Source organism: Myotis myotis, unplaced genomic scaffold (assembly GCF_014108235.1).
Source record: "Myotis myotis isolate mMyoMyo1 unplaced genomic scaffold, mMyoMyo1.p scaffold_m19_p_13, whole genome shotgun sequence".
In the NCBI taxonomy this organism is placed as follows: domain Eukaryota; kingdom Metazoa; phylum Chordata; class Mammalia; order Chiroptera; family Vespertilionidae; genus Myotis; species Myotis myotis.
The window spans coordinates 23,634,725-23,653,067 of NW_023416317.1; the positions used below are offsets into that span (position 1 = coordinate 23,634,725).

Genomic DNA, 18,343 nt, shown 5'->3' on the forward strand with positions numbered 1-18,343 from the left:
AAATGTTGCTCAGGTTCAGGGAGCTTTCATTTCAACCCCTTCTTGTCATAAATAAGGAAACCGAGGCCCAGAGAGTGGTAGCAACACACACTGTGACTGAAGAGAGCGCTGGTGGCAGATGGAGGACGAGCACCCAGCCCTCCCGGCCCCAAGACGGTCAGGGCTGCAACAGGCTCACGCATCACCTGGGATACACAGCACTTTCCCACAAACACAACAAGCCATCCTTCCCACTTTGGGGAGATTTCAAGTGTACACCGGGAGCACATAAGGTGAGAAGTAATACTTCTTAACTGTCCCATTCTGCTCCGGTGCTAACTTTTCCTCCCATGTCCCTGGCACATGAAAACATTCACCAAAGACAGACTCTCCGAACAACCATCAGTAGTCGTACAGGCAAGAAGGGGCAACATTTTTAGACAACCACCCCAAGAAGCAATAACTTCCTCAACATCCACGGGGAAAACACACGAATGGTCAGACACATACGCCAGAGGGAAATGAGATGTCTCCCCGTGAGTTATTAAAATTCATTTACTACCCCCTCCTGGCAGATGAGCATTATTCATCCTTCACTCCACCGTCAACACAAGAGTTGCAAGAGAAATGCGGCCCTGGCACTGCGTGCACAAGCCTGAATCGGAACGCCCACACTTCAGGACGAGGGAACTTACAGATGGGGGTTGAAGATGCGGCTTATCTTGGAAGCGTGGTCATTTTCACAGTCCAGGTCGTCGTCCCCCGGTTCCAGGCTGAACTTCCTCTTGCTGGGGCTGATGGGCGGGGGGCCTGTGCGGTGACTGGTGAGGGCAGATGCCACAGGGATGGTCTGCATCCTGGGTTCTCCCCGGAGAGCAGCTTCACCTACGCACGAGAAAGGATGTAGTCACCAAGCAGGAGAAATGTCCCTACCTCAGCCCCCGGCTCGCGGCCTGCTCCCCGCCCGCCGGCCCGGCCCCTTGCAAAACTACTCCCAGTGGAAAGTTTTTGGCAACATGACACGCAGCCTGCCATTCTCAGAACATGGTCTGAGCATAAGGTTAGCTGCCAAGCATGAGACATTTTACATAAACGTGGTTTTCTAGCACAATAACTCTTCCCACCGCAACCCCCCCCCCCCAGCTTTACTGAGATATAACTGACATATAACGTTAGGTAAGTTTAAGGTGTACAATGTGTTGATTTGATACTTATATATTGCAAAACGTTCGCCACCACAGAGTTAGCTAACACCTCCATCACCTCACATAACTGCCATTTCTTCAATAACTCTTTAGGGTAAAGTTTAAAATTAAAAGTTGCAATAAAGTAACAGAGAGGGGAAAATTTGACCATAAACCATCTCTAAAGTTAATTTAAAACATGGAATGATTTTTGATTTATGGGAATTTGACTCCATACCTCTTAAGAGAATGACCTAACACAGGGTTCATTGGAACACTATGCCAAATTCACTTTTCTTACTCATTACATTTTTATTGTATTTTTGGTGGGTTATTTTTTTTTTCTTTTTAAGAATGAGGAAAATTTATGGGTTAATGATTCACATATATGACCAAAAAGTTACCAGAAATAAAAATGCATTGTTTAATGAGAAATAAACATTTTATTCTTAGAGTATACTAAAAACGGCATGTTAAAAATACTATGATTATTATCAGCACATTTTGGGCATATAATTAATCACAAGATTAATTCACAGGTACAGTTCTCAAAACATTTTTCAAAGTTAGACACTCAAATTCAAGTTCACATCTCGATCTGCTTTGACATCTTAATGTTTTTCATTCCCATTCTAAAAAGGCTGTATGTTAAGTGATAACTTTGTGCCTCACTATGAACTGAAATAAGCATAACCCTTTATATGCTTATAATAAAGGTTGTATAGCTTCTAAATTTATAAACAATAATAATAATTACTTTAAGAGAAAACTTTAAGCTTTCTGAGTCATATGGGGGAAGAGGGACCTACATTTTTCACAAATAACTCTTTTGTGGTGCTATTCGTATTGGTCTCTAAGGCCTGACCAATTGGGTTTCCACTTGGTCACAATTTGAGAGTAATATTAGGATAAAGTCAACTTCATCTGAGGCCTTGTGGTACCTAAGAAAGGAAATCTTTGTTTGCCACCACTAATTTTCATATCATCACAGATGTGTGGACAGTTTTAACAGTCGTTTGCTTCATACACATATGACAAATATGATTTTGTGAGGGAAAGGAGTGAGGAAAAAAACCTTCTGAACGATTACCAGGAAAAATAGAAGTTTTGCCAACTGAGTCAACCAAGATATAAACTAGCAAATATACAGTGACCCGTAATACACCTCCAGTAAGGATTTCTTTTTGGGATTTTGGCCCCAATGCAAACTGGAACTTTCCATTTTCAATGAAATACCTAAAAAAACAGGGCCTAGGCTGGCCTGCTCCTCTCAGAAATTCAGTAGGATTTTGGTTGACCTCTACTTCTAATTTAGTAATTTTGGTTTAAACAAACAAACAAGCAAACAGAGCAGTGCTAATATTGATGCCTTGATAAATCAGAAATATTCTTTCCCAACATGCCCTTCTTTCTTATACTCACCTCCTCCCCAGGGAGGGGAGGAGTTTCCGGGGTACAGCATCTGTATGTAGCCCAGCTAACTTTTGGAGGAGCCCTGATGATACCCCCAGGAAATCAGCCATTGCAAATCAAACCTCGTCACCACGCCAGAGTCACCACACCCGCCGCCCAGTGTTTCTCCACGTCCTTGGCAGGATGAGGGGATGAGGAGTGCTCGGGCTCGGTGCAGACCCCTGGGATCTGGGAGCCATTTCATCAGATGCCAGATGTGTGGCAACAGCAGTTACCATGGAAAGCCACCACCACAGCAACAAATTCAAATCACTCCAAAAAAGGAAGAGTCACTCATCACACAGCGTACACTATTCCACGAAAAGCAAAACTCTTTTGGGGTAAGAACAACATTCCGTTCCACTCTCCAATTTTCAGCCAGTGCTTGCATTACAAGTTCACCAAGCTGATGATGCACTGCTTATCTTTAAGACTGAGGCGCTGGTGTCTGACAGGGAAGTCCACAGGGATACTCTGAAAACACTGGAGATTTCTGAACTGGGGGTGGGAAGAGACCCACAAGAAGCCATAACCGGTCCGTCTCCCCTATGGGCTGCAGCGTAGCTCTAGCGGACCCCACAGAGATGACGGAGCGTGCATGTTGTTGGCGGCGAAGAGGCCTCGTGCACGCGGACTCACTGACACACACACTGGGTGTTGCTGCCCTCGTTCAATGTTACAGAAGTAACACTTTCTTAGTAAACGCTGGTTGCTTGGTGAATGATAGGGTTGTGAACCACAAATGTAAAATGGTGCTGTTGCTATGGAAAACAGTTTGGCAGTTCCTCAAAGGTTAAATAGTTGAGGAACTTACCATCTGACCCAGCAATTCCACTCCTAGGTACATACCCAAGAACAATGAAAATGTACTTTCACCAAAAAACGTATATACATGACTGTTCCTAGCAGCATTATTCGTAATAGCCAAAAACCCAAATGTCCAGCAGCTGAAGAATGTGGTATGTCCATATCATAGAATACTGTTGAGCCATAAAAAGGAATGAAGTACTGAGTCATGCTACGACAGTTTGAAAATAGTTTGCTATGTGAAAGAAGCCAGACACAAAAGGCCATACAGTTCTAATTCTATTTAGATGAAATGTCTAGAACAGGCAAAGACAAAACGTAGATTAGTGATTGCTAGGGGCCTGGGAGAAGGGGGAATAGAAAATAGCTGCTAATGAGTACCGGGTTTTGTTGTTTGTTTTTTTTTTGGGGGGGGGGGGGGATGAAAATGTTCTAAAATTGTGATGAAGGTTGCACAACTCCATGAATATACTTAGAACCACTGGATTGCATACGTTAAATGGGTCAATTATATGGTAAGTGCATTACTTCTCAACAAAGCAGCCACCCCTCCCCATCCCCAAATGTATTATCAGTGGGTGACAGAAGACCTCTTTTCTCTCAGGTTTTTCACACTTAACTGTTGAATAAGGACAAGCCTCCATTAATTTTCCCTGAAATAAAAAGAAACCTTTTGTTATGATAGCGCTATCTCTCTACTCTATTACAGTCAGATAAGCTCCAGCTCAGCTTCTAATCAGACTGAGTCGGAGTGCCTGTTACATGGTGAAGGCTGTGCAAAGTACTGTCAGAAACGCGAATGATGACATTTATCCAGACCCTGACCACAGCAGAGGAGGGGGAAAAATACACACCAAAGGAACTTATCTTGGGGGTATAAAAGACTTTTTTCTTTTATACTAGTGTATGTTCTAAATTTCACAATGGTTTGGCACTTGAAAAAGGAAAAAAGATTATCTTTCTTTTCCAAGAATAAACAGGAGAAAGGAGATTTGAGCTGTCTCAGTAACCCAGTATTTTAAGTCTCTCTAGTTGGCTTAGCTACAATTGTCAATTTAACTTTTTGAAAAATTTGCAGTTACAAGTTATAACAAAAGAAGTTTAATTTTTTTAAATGTGTTTGGCCTTTTAATCTCGGTGTGTTAGTGAAGGAAAATGCCTAACAGAAACAAAAGAATTACTAAACATGGTGACAATTCTAATGTATGGACTAAAAGTAGTGCTTAACTATTTCTCCCAACTGAGGAAGAGCAAAGACTGTGGACCAAGATTTCACAAGAATCAGCACATATTAATTTCAATTTTAAAAAATTTAACCAAGAGAAACAAAAAAGAAAATCACCTAGCTTTACGATGTGCTATGTAACGATTTGGGTGAAATATTACAAGAAAATTCTTTCAAAGTCAGATGGAGAAGATGGAATACGTAGCCTGGTTTCAGAATCCTGTCATTACCATATTTCAAGGACTGCGCGATTCTTTATTTCCTACATTTTAATATAGCTGAGACTGAAGTTTGATATCCAATTGGCATATTGTAATAGGCAGAACTGTTTGTCTTAGTGAAGCATAAAATAATGGTTCATCTTAGACTGGATTCAAAATGGGATCTAACTGGAAGTTCTCAAAACAGTGCTCACCTCTCCTCAGCCTCAGTTTCTGCATCTGTGAGTGGCTCCATTTGGTCATCTTGAAGGCCTTACCGGCTCTAAAAGTCTAGGTTCTCCATAACGTATATCTTCCAAAGTTAAGTCTTACTTTACTTGCTGATTGAAAAAATACTAAACTTTTACAGGACACACTTTATAAATGTAGGAAAAGAATACTGAGTCAATGAAGTCGTCTTAACTAATAATTTACCTCATCATTAAAGAAGATTTCACTAAGATCCAGGACACTTCTAGTTCTCAGTGTTGCACCTTCATTCCTGTAGTATTTAACTATTATAAGAAAGTTGCAGTCAGTCAACTGAACCCAGAGATGAGTAGAACCTGGTCCACAAAATGCAGATTCGACTTTCATTCAACTGAATCATCGAGGCCAGGACCTTCAGCATGGAGGTAAGGCAACTGATTTGGTTTCAGAGAGATTAATGCAGCGGTTCTCAACCTGGGGGTCGAACGACCCTTTCACAGGGGTCGCCTAAGACCATCGGAAAACATACATATAATTACATTACGATTCATAACAGTAGCAAAATTACAGTTATGAAGTAGCAACGAAAATAATTTTATGGTTGGGGGTCACCACAACATGAGGAACTGTATTAAAGGAAGGTTGAGAACCATGGGGTTAATGGATGGGAGGGTGAAACAGAAATAGCATTCTGTGTCTCTCAACTTCCCATCACAGCGCCCCTGCACCACCTTGGGGCCAACCGCCAGACAAGGATCTGTGGCTGCGTTTCAGACTGTGACATGACTCAAGAGAAATTAATGTCAGTAATGGCATTTATTGTCGTTTTATGAAGGTTAGTCAAACAACACGAGGCTGAAATGCCAACGTCCTGCATTCATGGAAAGGGGGAAGGTACAACTGTACTGAAAAGGATCCTGCTAAAACTTTAAGGGTGGGTTTTTCACAAAAATCTCTATGCCTCACCCAACAGAGAGTTTTCTGCCACAATTTAAATCTTTGCTGTGTCCAAGACTTGATGTTCTACTCCCCTCCCCACCCCGTTTATCACATCTGAACTTAAATCAAAGAAGCAAAACCACAGCTCGGTCCCCCAAGCCAGCCGCTCGGCTACGCGGATGTCTCCTGTCTCACCACAGCCCGCGGCGAGCAGGCTGACGTCACCCAGCTGGCAAGAGAGCACCCAGATAAAACAGCTCTAACGTTTCACGGCCCAGCTCACATCTCACAAACTCATGACCGTGCAGGGCAAGGAGCCCCGGCAGCCAGGCCTTACTCATTTTCTTTCAAATAATACTTTTTTGTCTCATGGACTAGCAGCTGGGGAGACGACAATGAAGTCAACCTCTTTCAAGCAGTTCAGCTTGTGGCTATCCCCATTCTGGTAACTTTTTTCTTTTCTTTCCTTTTCTTTTCTTTCTTTTTTTTTTTTACAAGAAGGACTATGAGGCAACATGATGAAACCTGGGCGAGCCAGCAGAGATAAAAGCTGTGACGTAGTGTCTGCCAGCGGTACAAGGACTGCACACGACTCTACAACTCAGGACCCGAGCGCCCTTTCCCATCACCCCTGGGGTACAAGTGCCATCCTCACTGTCCCTCTCAGCAGCCCCAGGCTCACAGCTCTAACCTTGCAGAGCCCAATCTTGCATCTGGAATGCAAACCTCAGCTGAAGGTCACTCCGGCCAAGGGGGCCAGGCGAGGGAGGCTAGGCCAAGCCCAGGCTCCTGACTGAGCTTGGTTTGAGCAGATCAGATCTGGCGCTTTCTTTATAACAACAATGAGATTGTTCAGGAAAACCCCACAACCCTGTATTGCTGGCTGCTTATGATATAATTAAGGATAACAGTAACACAGTAAAACCTGTGCAGTTGAAACATGTGCCACTTTAATTAGGATTTCAAGTAATCCAAATAATCCCATAAATATTACACTTTGTCAGAGTTTCCCTGCATCTTGTATTAAATATTTTATTTTAAAAGCATTTTTTCCTCACTACAGCCCAATAAGGGCAGAGAAGAAGACTAATTCCCATTTGGCAGCTAAGGAAACGAGCATTTCAAGAATTAGTGAATTGCTCAAGGTCACAAAGCTGGTTAAATAGAAGAGCCAGGAGGAGAAAAGTGGCATTTAGATTTTCCCGTGTTTATATTCTTTCTAGCGCTGCAGGACACTTCTACAGTAAGGGAAGAGAGTTGAAGGGAAGGGAGGAGGAGAGAGATGGATAGGAAGGGTGATGGGGAGAGAGGAAGAAGTGAGGAGGAGGAAGAAAAAAAGCAGGAGAGAGAGCAGAAGAAAGGGAGGGAGAAAGGAAGAGAGAGAGAGGAAGGAAAGGGTAGGGAAGGGATTGTTATGAATGGAACTATGTCCCCCCAAAATTCATAGGTTGCAGTCCTAACCCCAATACCTCAGAATGTGACTATATATGGAGATAGGGTCTCCAAAGAGGTGATTAGAGTTAAATGGAGTCATTAGGATGGGCTCTAGTCCAAGATGACTGGTGTCCTAATAAGAAAAGGAGATTAGGCACTAGGCTCAGTGGATAGAGCATCATCGGCCTGAGAACTGAAAGGTCCCAGGTTCAATTCCGGTCAAGGGCACATGCCCGAAATTCGGGCTTGATCCCCAATAGGGGGCATGGAGGAAGCAGGTGATCAGTGATTCTTTCTCATCATTGATGTTTCTATCTCTCACTCTCCCTCTCCCTTCCTCTCTGAAATAAATAAAAAATAAATCAAAAGAAAAGGAGATTAAGACACAGTCAAACAAAAAGACAGACTATGTGAACATGAAGACAGTCACCCACAAGCCTCCAGAACTGTGACAATAAAAGTCTGTTGTTTAAGCTGCCCAGCCTGCCAGGTTATTTTGTGATGACAGCCATGCTAATAGGAGAGGAAAGGAGGGGTAAGGGGAGGGGAGCACAGGCCTGAAACCCAGTCTGACTCAAAGGATAAAGCTGTTCACTTTCCTTTGGGATGAAACAGCTCCCAACACTGGGCCCACCCTGACAAGCCTAGTGCAGTGGGCCAGGTCACAAGGAAACAATCTCATGCATGGAGGCCACTTCTGAAGTAGAAACTGCCAAGAGGGGAGGAGACCAATGGATCAGCACTAAAAGCAATTGGGCTTCTAGGCCCAGCACCAGGGAACGTGCAGAGACTCATGCTGTGCCTCAGAGCTAATGAAAGCACAGGTGAAGGGGGGGTCCCTAGGAACCAGGCTGGGGTCTCCCTAAGACTGCAGTTCAGCGCATCCAAGGTGGCACCTACTCCCAGACATGCCCAAGGATGGAAGATGCCAATAGTCCCTACTCGATTTAAATATCTGTAATTCTACAGGGGCCAGAGGGGAAAGGGTAAAACAATAATCCCAAAGAAGTGGTAAGCGGTCTATAATCCTCCATATCCATTCCAGATATACACTAAAATGCTTTAAAAAGCTGAATATCTGAATATCCAAAAGCCCTCACTAAAAGCATTTTAAAGTCAATTTAAAACTGTTATATTCACATCCATATATTGCTAATCATTTAGTTAACAAGTTCTACATTACCTGAACTAATTTTGTTGTGTTCGAGGTTTTAAAAAAGTCCCTAAAATCTCACTTACCCTGTTGAATTCACTTTATAACTGAACTGTTTCTTCAAAGATTATGCAATACTAATCTGGGTGAAACTGTAGGAGGGCTCAAATAAAAGTCTTACTATACATATCACCTCAGCTTAAAGGAAAACTCAGGCACCTAACAGTGACGTAAGCAGATCTCCGTGTCAGGCGGGGTGCCGGTTTCAGAAACCGTAACTGGGACTCTCAAAGATTAAACACCTGTCTGTGCCCTTGGGTTTCCTGAGCCAGATCTAATAACCACACCGGCTTCAATTCTTGGTCCTCCAACCCCAGGCTGGTTGTGCCGGGGCTGCAGAGGGTTCTGAGTAGATCAGCGATGGCGAGTCTCGCAGTACAGCCCTGCTCTCACTGTCCTGGGGCAGACGGGAACACTACTAGAATCTGCCTGAGTATGAGCATCAGTACAGGGTAGCTCATGCCCTCACTATGTCCCCATCTGAGGCCTCAGCACTGACACGTCACCCGTGAACCCTAAGAAGGTAAAAGCAGTTCAGGAACCTTCAATGCCAACTGCATAGGACCCTCAATGGAAAAGACACCTAGAGCCTGTCAGAAATGCTTCACTCTATTTACTTGCAAATCTACTTTTATAGCATGTTACTGTTAATGAGAAGGAAGAGAATTATGAAAGCAAAGTGTCCGCAGACAGAACTGGAATCCGGCACTTTGCTAGGGGCTCAATTTCCTCTCTGGTTAGACTTTATTATAGATGTTTAGAAGTAATCTCTGAATGATGCTCGATCTACCCTCTCCAACAGTGGAGCCACCTTCTGCTGGATTCCGGGTGCCATGAAGCAGAGCTTGGGGAAATGGTATCACCTCTTCAAAATGTGAGGGAAAATACCAGAGAAATTCTCTGTAAGCTTGTGCAGCAGGTTCAACATCTCAGGTAACATGATAGTAACTATCTTCAAAACACTCTTTAATTAAAGGGAATCCTGCAGGGTATGACTGGACCAGGGACCTACCCTGGGACAGCTGAGTCTTAGAATCAGTCACTGACCAATGGAGGGGGGGGGGGACTTGGGGAGTGGAAGGAGAGATTGGAAAATTAAACTTCCCTTCCTCTGATCTCCCATAACACTCCAAACCTCTAGAATGGACTTACCATAGCCTGTGTGTTCACAGCTATCCCATGTGTCTGCTCCTCTTTGTGACATCTTGCATATGGGGGGGGAGGGGGGGGGCGGAGGTCGAGGGGGAGGAACACGCCCCGGGCACACAGCCTTGTCTCTGCAATCCTGACCACACTCGCCCAGGGCAGAGGAACGGGGCGGGAAGTGGGCTCTGCAATCACAAAAAAGGTGTGACCTTGCAAAGTCTCTTCATCTCTCTTGAGCCTCTATCTCTTCATCTACCTTGAGGGATTTTTATGAGAACCAATGAAAACTCATACAGAGTTCCTACAGCAGGTGATTTTTTTATTACACTAATTATTGAAATCCATTTGTTGATACGAGTCTCACTTAGAGGACGAAATGACAGGGGCAAAGGGAACTTCTCCAAAGATGGTTCCGCTATTCAGGAGAGCTCCTCTCCTCTAATAAACTTAGCACATATACAGTTTCCACCAACTAATCTACAAGGTCAGGAGCTACAGTGCCAAGGAGCATGGGTCAGTGAGCATTCCAAATCCGCTCCACCAGGAGCCAGCGGGATGATCTAGGGGCGCTACCTGACTTCCTGTGACTGTTTCCACATGTATGAAAATTCACACCGAGGCCCCAAGCTACCTCAAGGATTAAACAAGAAATCTGGCTCGGTGCCCAGTGCTCGATAAGCCAGTGCCCCCTCCCCAGGTACACACTTCTCAGCTCTCAATTTATTCATCTTTCTCCCCATTAGCATACCCTCTGAAATCCTCCTGGCCAATTCGTACTCTTTTCAACTTTCAAAACCCAACCCAAAGGCATCATGCCACCACTTTTTGACACTTTGTAGCTGGGCTGAGCTGCCCAGCGACATTCTCATACTGACCACCTCCACCTCAAAGCTACAGACTCCTGAGCAGTACTAACAGGCTTGCTATGACCTCGCAAAAGATAAAGAGGCATCTTGTTCTCTGCAATGGATTCTAGCCCAGACCCTGAGGAGTAAGACCCTAAGGAGTAAGGTTCCCGGGAACTAATTCAAAATTCATACGCAACCCGGCCTACGGACTGCTGAAGGCCGTGTCCAAGCCTACCTATTTCGAATACGAAATCTGCTCATCAGCTCCAAGCCTCCGACAACAGGAGTGGGCAGGTAGCTGGGACATGACAAATGTCCTAAGTCAACTCTCCACTGCACTGTTTAACAATGGGTGCACCAGTTAACTGCATTAACTCACTGTACTGCTCTGCACTGCTGAACATGCTGTTTCAGAAGGCCCGGGTGAAATTTCCAAGGATTAAAACAGGACACAAAGTTCAAAGACCCCACAATTCTGAGAGTGAAAGTAGCATTAAGAACTCAAGCAAGCACCTAACTCAAGTGGGCTGCTAACCAGAAAGACTGATAAAAACGAGTGACGTAAAGGAAGATGATGTAAACTTTATCACTGAAAGAGCTATAAAGTACCTAAGAATTTTATTTTACCCAACTTTTTACTTTAAAAAAAAAAAAAAAAAGCTACTAAAAATGTGAATGTGAATGAACAAAGAACGTCCCATTCCCTTCACCGTGAGTCCATTTGTCAGTTTATTTACACACATAAACTTTTTGGCTATAATTACTATAATTTTTTAAAGCAACTTGTAGATATATTTCACTCCTAACTACTTCAACAAAAGTCTTCTAAGAGCAAGCCATTCTCCTTACAGCCACAATACCATTAACATGCCAAGAAAATTAAAGTTGACACATTGTCACTAATATCCAAGCCATTTTCAAATTTCCCCAATTGAGCTATTTCTTTTGTGGGGACGTGGCATGTTGGGGGAATCCAGCATCCAATTAAGAATCACACACTGCTCAATGTAGTTGTCATGTCTCTTTAATTTTCTGTGACCTAAAGAAACTTATTCTATCTTTTTTCCTTGCTTGAAATTGATGTTTTTAAATAATTCAGACCAATGAGCTGTCCTACAATCCCATCCTCATGAGTAGATCCAAGTTGAATGTTTCTTGCAAAAACACTACCAAAGTGATACTGTGCACGCCTCGGTGTATCATATTAGAAGGCACCACATCCCACTGCTGGTGAAACAGCCTGATTACCTGGTTAAGGTGGTGCCCACAGGTTTTTCTAGTACAAAAAAAGTAACTTTTTTCCTTTCATAGTAGTAATATGGGTTATATGCATCTTCTTATCACTCAATCTCTCTTTTTTAAAAAAAAAAAAAACATGCAACACCTATTTAGTCAGGGGCACTAACCTCTTTTTTTTTTTTTTTTTAATACATTTTATTGATTTTTTACAGAGAGGAAGGGAGAGGGATAGAGTTAGAAACATTGATGAGAGAGAAACATCGATCAGCTCCCTCCTGCACACACCCTACTGGGGATGTGCCCGCAACCAAGGTACATGCCCTTGACTGGAATCGAATCTAGGACTCTTCAGTCTGCAGGCCAACACTCTATCCACTGAGCCAAACTGGTTAGGGCCATCACTCAATCTCTTGCTCATTTATTAAGCACCGTTTGTTTACTATGCAAGAGACTAGAGCTAAGCTGGATAAAACATAGCACTCCTGATTACAAATCAGCACAGGTCTGATTTAGGACACAACATTTTTATATAAAAGACAATAAGAAAAAATATAAGAAAACACACCATGTGATCAGGGCCAAAGTTACACTCTTCCTGGAATACAGTAAATCCTCAATAAATATTTGTTGAATAAGTGACCTGTATAGTTTGGGCAAATAAAAACTATTGACACTAACTAAAAATCCTTTCAATTCTTCCTTCTCACCTTGAGCAGACAGTCTTCCAACACAGTCACCCAGCCTCTTACCATGAGAGATTCAAGTCCCTGATGGACTGGATTTCTGGAGTAAATATAAAACTTCTCAACCTGGTAGTCTAGACCAGCAATCGCCAAGCGGTGGTCCGCAGACCACTGGTGGGTCCATGAGGTCTGAAAGGTTGGCAACCGCTGGTTAAGGAAACCTTTGGAGCAGCGGTCGCCAACTGGTGGTCAGTGGACCACCGGTGGTCTGTGAGGTCCGAAAGGTTGACAACCACTGGTTTAAGGAAACCTTTGGAGCAGCAGTCTCCAACCGGTGGTCCACGGACCATTGGTCTAGACCTCCATCTCTTCAGCCTTGGGTCCTTTCCAGTCTTCACACTCCTCACAGACTCCACTGCTCACTCATGCTGGGAAGGTTCTGCTGTCTCCCCTCATGTTTAACACCCATGCAAAACATCCCCTCACTTTCAGGTCTGAGCTACAGTGCAAGTCCTATCTTCTTCATCCAATTCTTCTTTGGCAAGTCAACATTCCTTGGTCTTTACGACCTTAAAATATTTATAAGCCTTATTGTCTGCATCATACACTGTGGCTCTTAATCATGTCACCTAGCTGTAAGCACTGCTTACAAACATTTTGACAAAGCTGGTAAGCCAACAGGCCACTTCATGGACCCAGGTTCCAAGGGACAAACTCTGTTTTTCTTTTCTCTGAAGGCTGCCACCCAAGCTCTCTTCTTGAGATGATCCTCATCCCAAAAGGATAAGTTAAGCAGAACTTGTAACCCTGCCAAATCATCTTAGAAAATGACACACAGATTTTTATTTTAAAGGCTAACTGCTAATGGTTGAATATAGTCCCATTTAAAGATGATCTGAGATTAGGACTAGCAGAAGAAGGGATGTGGTTCAGTCAAAAGCATGTTAGTGCCTAGTATGTTTGCAGGACAATAACAGAAACTAAGGAAAACAAAATGATGTTTGAGATCTGATCTCTGCCTCATTTTGGTGCCAGTAGTAGTGATAAGTCATGGGGATAAATAAAGAAAAACATGATAAATTCCAAAATAAAAGAGATGCTCTTTAAATGGGAGAAGTAATTATGTGAATCACATAACAACAACAAAATCATTCAACAACAACCACAAAAAATCATTAAGCACCACAAAGAGCTTTTGTTCATATAGGTTATGTCTATCAATAATTACCATATTAGGAATTAAAATGGAGACAAGTGTTCAAATATTAATTAATTTGAAGATAAAAATAAATTCATTACATTAAAAAAAGAGAAGTTCTGGGCATTTTGTACGAGGAAGACACCAATTCAAGCTCAAATAGCCAGGAGTGGGATTTGAAAGAAGGTAAGTTTTGGACACTTGGAAATGGTGGGTCTGGGCATTCCAGGTGGGGACAACTGTATGAATAAATGAAGAGAGCAAGAATGACATCATATGTGTGTGAGGTCACTCTAAGTGAGACAAGGGCTCATTTCTTCTAGTAGTAAAGAGTTAGAATAAACAGATAGATGGGTCCGATAATAAAGGGCTTTGAACTGAAGCAGAGCCATTTAGACGTGTGTTAGGCAACTGATAGGGAGCCATTATAAGTGTTGACACAACTAAAGCAAAGCTTCAGAGAAAGGTGGTCTAAGGACACTGTGCTGGATGATGGCTTGGATGGACACACCTGAGCTGGGACAGGGCTGTGACACCTGTGTAAGGGGGATGAGGCTCAACAATGTTTACATCTTCAAGGGTAGAGAAGAGGCAAACCAGAGACATTTAAGGAAAGATCAGAGAACTGGAATGTTTGTTTCAGCGAGTATGGCCACCTGACCTTTTCAAAACAGGCCATCCTCCTCTTCCTAATAATTCTCTCAATACTTGTCTGATCTTTTCTTCTTTATAAGTTGAGAAACTATAAAATTGAAAAAGCCAGTTAGCTACACTATTTTTAGCTTATCAATATGTACGAGGGAAAATAAAGATTGAGTTAGCAGCACAATTCCATATTTAAGTTCTATAGGTTGATCTAACAAACTCTACATCCAAATTTATTAATGTCAGTTGACATCTTTAATATTCTAATAAGATAATCTTTATTCTTGGAGAAAATCTCAGTACACCAAAACTCATTTCCTTTAAATAAAATAATACAGATGTCTATTGTTTTAGTGGCATGGGTTGTGCTAAGAGCTTTCAATTATTTATGATTAATCGACATTCGTTCAATAGGTATTTCCTGGATAACACCTGAATTGTTAAGAACAAATATCAAACACCTCAAATAATAATGCATACTTACAAAAGAAAACTTCTGAACAGTGATTTAAAACAGACTCATTTAAAACTACGGTTAAAATAAACCAATTCTAAAAAATTATAACATGACATCCTTCATTAAATTGGTGCCAAGCAAATATAGTTATGTTGAGATTTTTTTTCACAGTATGCAGTATATTTTGGAGTCCTATTATGAATACATTTTATTCAATAATTGTAGTTTACATAAGCTATTATTAAAAGATGTTTGCAATCCCCAACCCATAACTAAGAGACTACTGGAACAGAAGTCTAAAAACATATTGACTAGCTTGAAAGAATATTAAAACATTTTTTGGAGATTTACTGGAGAGGCAAACAGCTAATTTCATATATGGATAAGAGTATTTAATACCAAAATATATTTTTATTTCTTATTAGTAATGTTGTGCAGCATAACCAAAGAATATGTGCATCTGTGAGTTGCTTTTTCAAGGAGCTACTGCAGTTTTATTCCCCAGATTTTAAAATTAATTGGGAATCTTAAGATTCTTATGCAAAAATTCTATTCAGTCAAGAACTTTTTTAACCTTACCAAGTTCCAAGAAAAGAGATTATTAAATAACAGACTAAGAAGTTATAAAATTTAATCTGAAAATAAGTACTCCAATGGCATGTAGAATTTGGCGTGTTTCCAAAACACAATACACCCTTATGATGCTGAGAAGTTTTATATGCCCGTGTGAAGGGGGTTCCCCAAATCCTATGTCAACCATTTAAAATGATGGGGGAGGGGTGTGTTGCTTCTCTTTTATTTCTACTTCTCTCAATCCTGTCCACCCCCACCTTTCTTTTCAAGTTTACGTTATCCAGTGAGCAAATTTTATCAATGAGCCAGGAAGGGCCGACTCCCTCTGGTGTATTTACCTAAGATATGAAGGTCAAACAACCACTGTGCTCATAAAAGTTGTGGCTGTTTGGGGGCCCACTTCAGGTCTCTCCTTACCTCCAAGTGACTCATTATGAAGCCAAAAAAGGAGAGGAAAATTGAGCTGATCAAAGGCCAGGCTGTCATTAAGTGAAAATGATGGAAGATGAAAGGCCTGCCTGCCCTCCACTTCAAAGGCAGAGCTGCACTCGGTGAGCTAACATAACAGCAAGCCCCTGGCTCTGCGGTGTGGATGGCGGTGTGACGGGCTGCGTGGCATTCCTAGGGCCGGTTATGTGTATGCTCATGGTGCAAAACAGAAACGCAAGGATGAACACAAACTGAAATGCTTTCCTTCTGGCTGTAAAGAGCGAATAACCCCAAATTATACAGCGGCATACGTCATTTCCGCACTTGCAAAAATGAAAACGTTTAATAAGGTTCAGGGACTGCTGAGGAAGCTGGCATCACGGAAACAGTGTACGATTATATTTAAACAGTTTCCCTTATGCCTGAGGTGTGTAATGAAATCAATCTTAATTATGAGAGAGCCTGGGAGTAGCCGTCAGTCTTATGCCCAGCAGTTTATTAATGAGTTGAGGCAGAGGGACCCCCAGATGTGCTTGCGGCTTTAGGGAGAATGGAGCTGGTGCAGAGCCAGGATGGGGATGGAAGGAAGAGCGGGGAAACCAAGTCCTTTATTATTCCACAAGAGTCCCTTCAGCCCGCCCTGCCATTCCCTGTGCCCACCCTCACACCCGTACACCGTACAAACGGAAGCTCCTTTAGGCAGTAAAGATTTTACATCATAGGGGGCCCTTCAGTCATTTAGTCTAATCTCCTTCCTCAAACAGACCCTCCTGGAATGACTATAAGAGGGGTAAATACATGTACGCTCCCCACCCCACTCCCTTTGGCACATGAAACAACCTTACCTATATAGTTTTGACCAAACGGGAAGTTTTTCAGGGAATTTATAGGTTTCCCCCCCACCCCCGTAATTTACTGTTAGTAACGAAAGCACAGAGGAAGCAAAGAGGGAGGGGGCCACCCTTTCTGCCTGAAATTAATAATCAGGATGATGGGTAACACATAGGAGCACGGATTTGGTGCTGGGACATGTTCCAAAAACTCTATATACATGAATTTGTGTCATCCTCTAATTACCTATGAAGTCTCATTTTACCGAGAAGGAAACAGAGGCCAAAAGTGGCTTAGCACGTTTGGCCCAAGGTCCCACACCATTCAGAGAGGCTTAATGGAGCAGATCGCACTCCAGCAGAGCCTGGAAGGATGGGCGGGAGTTTGCCAGTGAGCAAACCCTGCAGGCCAAGGAGCGGTGGGTGCTGAGTGGTGGGAACCAGCACAGCAGCACTGGGTCCCTGCAGTTTACAGGCCAAAGGAGAGGGAGCACCAGAGACAAGCGCAGATGAAAGAAGACCCCGTTAATAGTGGTGACGGGAGACAGGTTGGGCTTTAGGCCTCCAAGACCCCTTCAAATCAACTCATACTCAGTATAAGTTCAACTTCGCCTGCTATGCAGACCAGCTGAGGACAAAGTCCCCGTGCCCTCCCTCTTTCAATCTTACAGCCACTTTGCTCTCCAGTGTGGATATTCTGGACAGCCTCTCCTACTTGGCCTCGCTAAAGGAAGAGTTTGGGCTTTCTTTTGCAGGCTATGGGGAGCCAATGACAACATTCAAGCTGGAAAGCAAATACTCACGTATACTTAGCCATCTTTAAGCATTTGCTCTTGTTGATTGCCTTCACCTAGAATTCCATCCCTTCCTCTCCTCACCCCCAGGTTCCAAACACCGCCCACACACACACACACACACACACACAAACAATTCAGTCTCTGTAAAGATCTTAATTTACAACATGCATGATGCCAATTTGTTTCTTATAAGATAGCTAGTACTATTTATAAAGAAGACACCATGCTAGATGGTCAGCTTTCTGAGAAAAGCTGTATTGTGTTCTGCAGTGAATGCTCCCTAGCATTGGAAACAAAGCCCGCACTCGAACATTCAATGACTGCCCTACGGGTGCCATCAGTAAGACTCATAATTGAGCTAATACTACTCTCCAAACTATTTTCATGTAAGCAATTGGATACACATACAACTTTGCAAAGAATCAAGTAAATGAAGTTATAGTAACAAACAATATTCCCCACTTCCAATCTCCAAATTTTAGAACAGCTCTATTGAGCTCCATAAAGAAATACCAAGGTCACACTAGTAATAAATTGTAAGACCTACATGTGTTTTGCCAACCTATTTTCTTTAAAACCATGCTGACAGCCCTGATGGGTTTGGCTCAGTGGATAGAGCGTCAGCCTGCAGACTGGGGGGTTCCAGGTTCAATTCCAGTCAAGGTCATGTACCTTGGTTGCGGGCACATCCCCAGTGGGGGGGTGTGCAGGAGGCAGCTGATCGATGTTTCTCTCTCATCGATGTTCCTAACTCTCTGCCCCTCTCCCTTCCTCTCTGTAAAAAATCAATAAAATATATTTTTAAAAACTAAATAAATAAATAAATAAAACCATGCGGACAATGATGGTTAAAAC

General features: G+C 42.7%; 1 protein-coding gene across 7 annotated transcripts in view; it reads right to left on the minus strand.

Moving 5' to 3' along the window:
- The window catches only part of VGLL4 (vestigial like family member 4), a 146,212-nt gene that overhangs the window by 39,132 nt on the left and 88,737 nt on the right, over positions 1 to 18,343 (minus strand). For all 7 annotated transcript variants that reach the window (XM_036332202.1, XM_036332198.1, XM_036332200.1 and 4 more), the window contains one exon: positions 675 to 864. In XM_036332202.1, the coding sequence (XP_036188095.1) occupies positions 675 to 864 (190 nt within the window). The remainder of the gene's footprint in view (positions 1 to 674; positions 865 to 18,343) is intronic.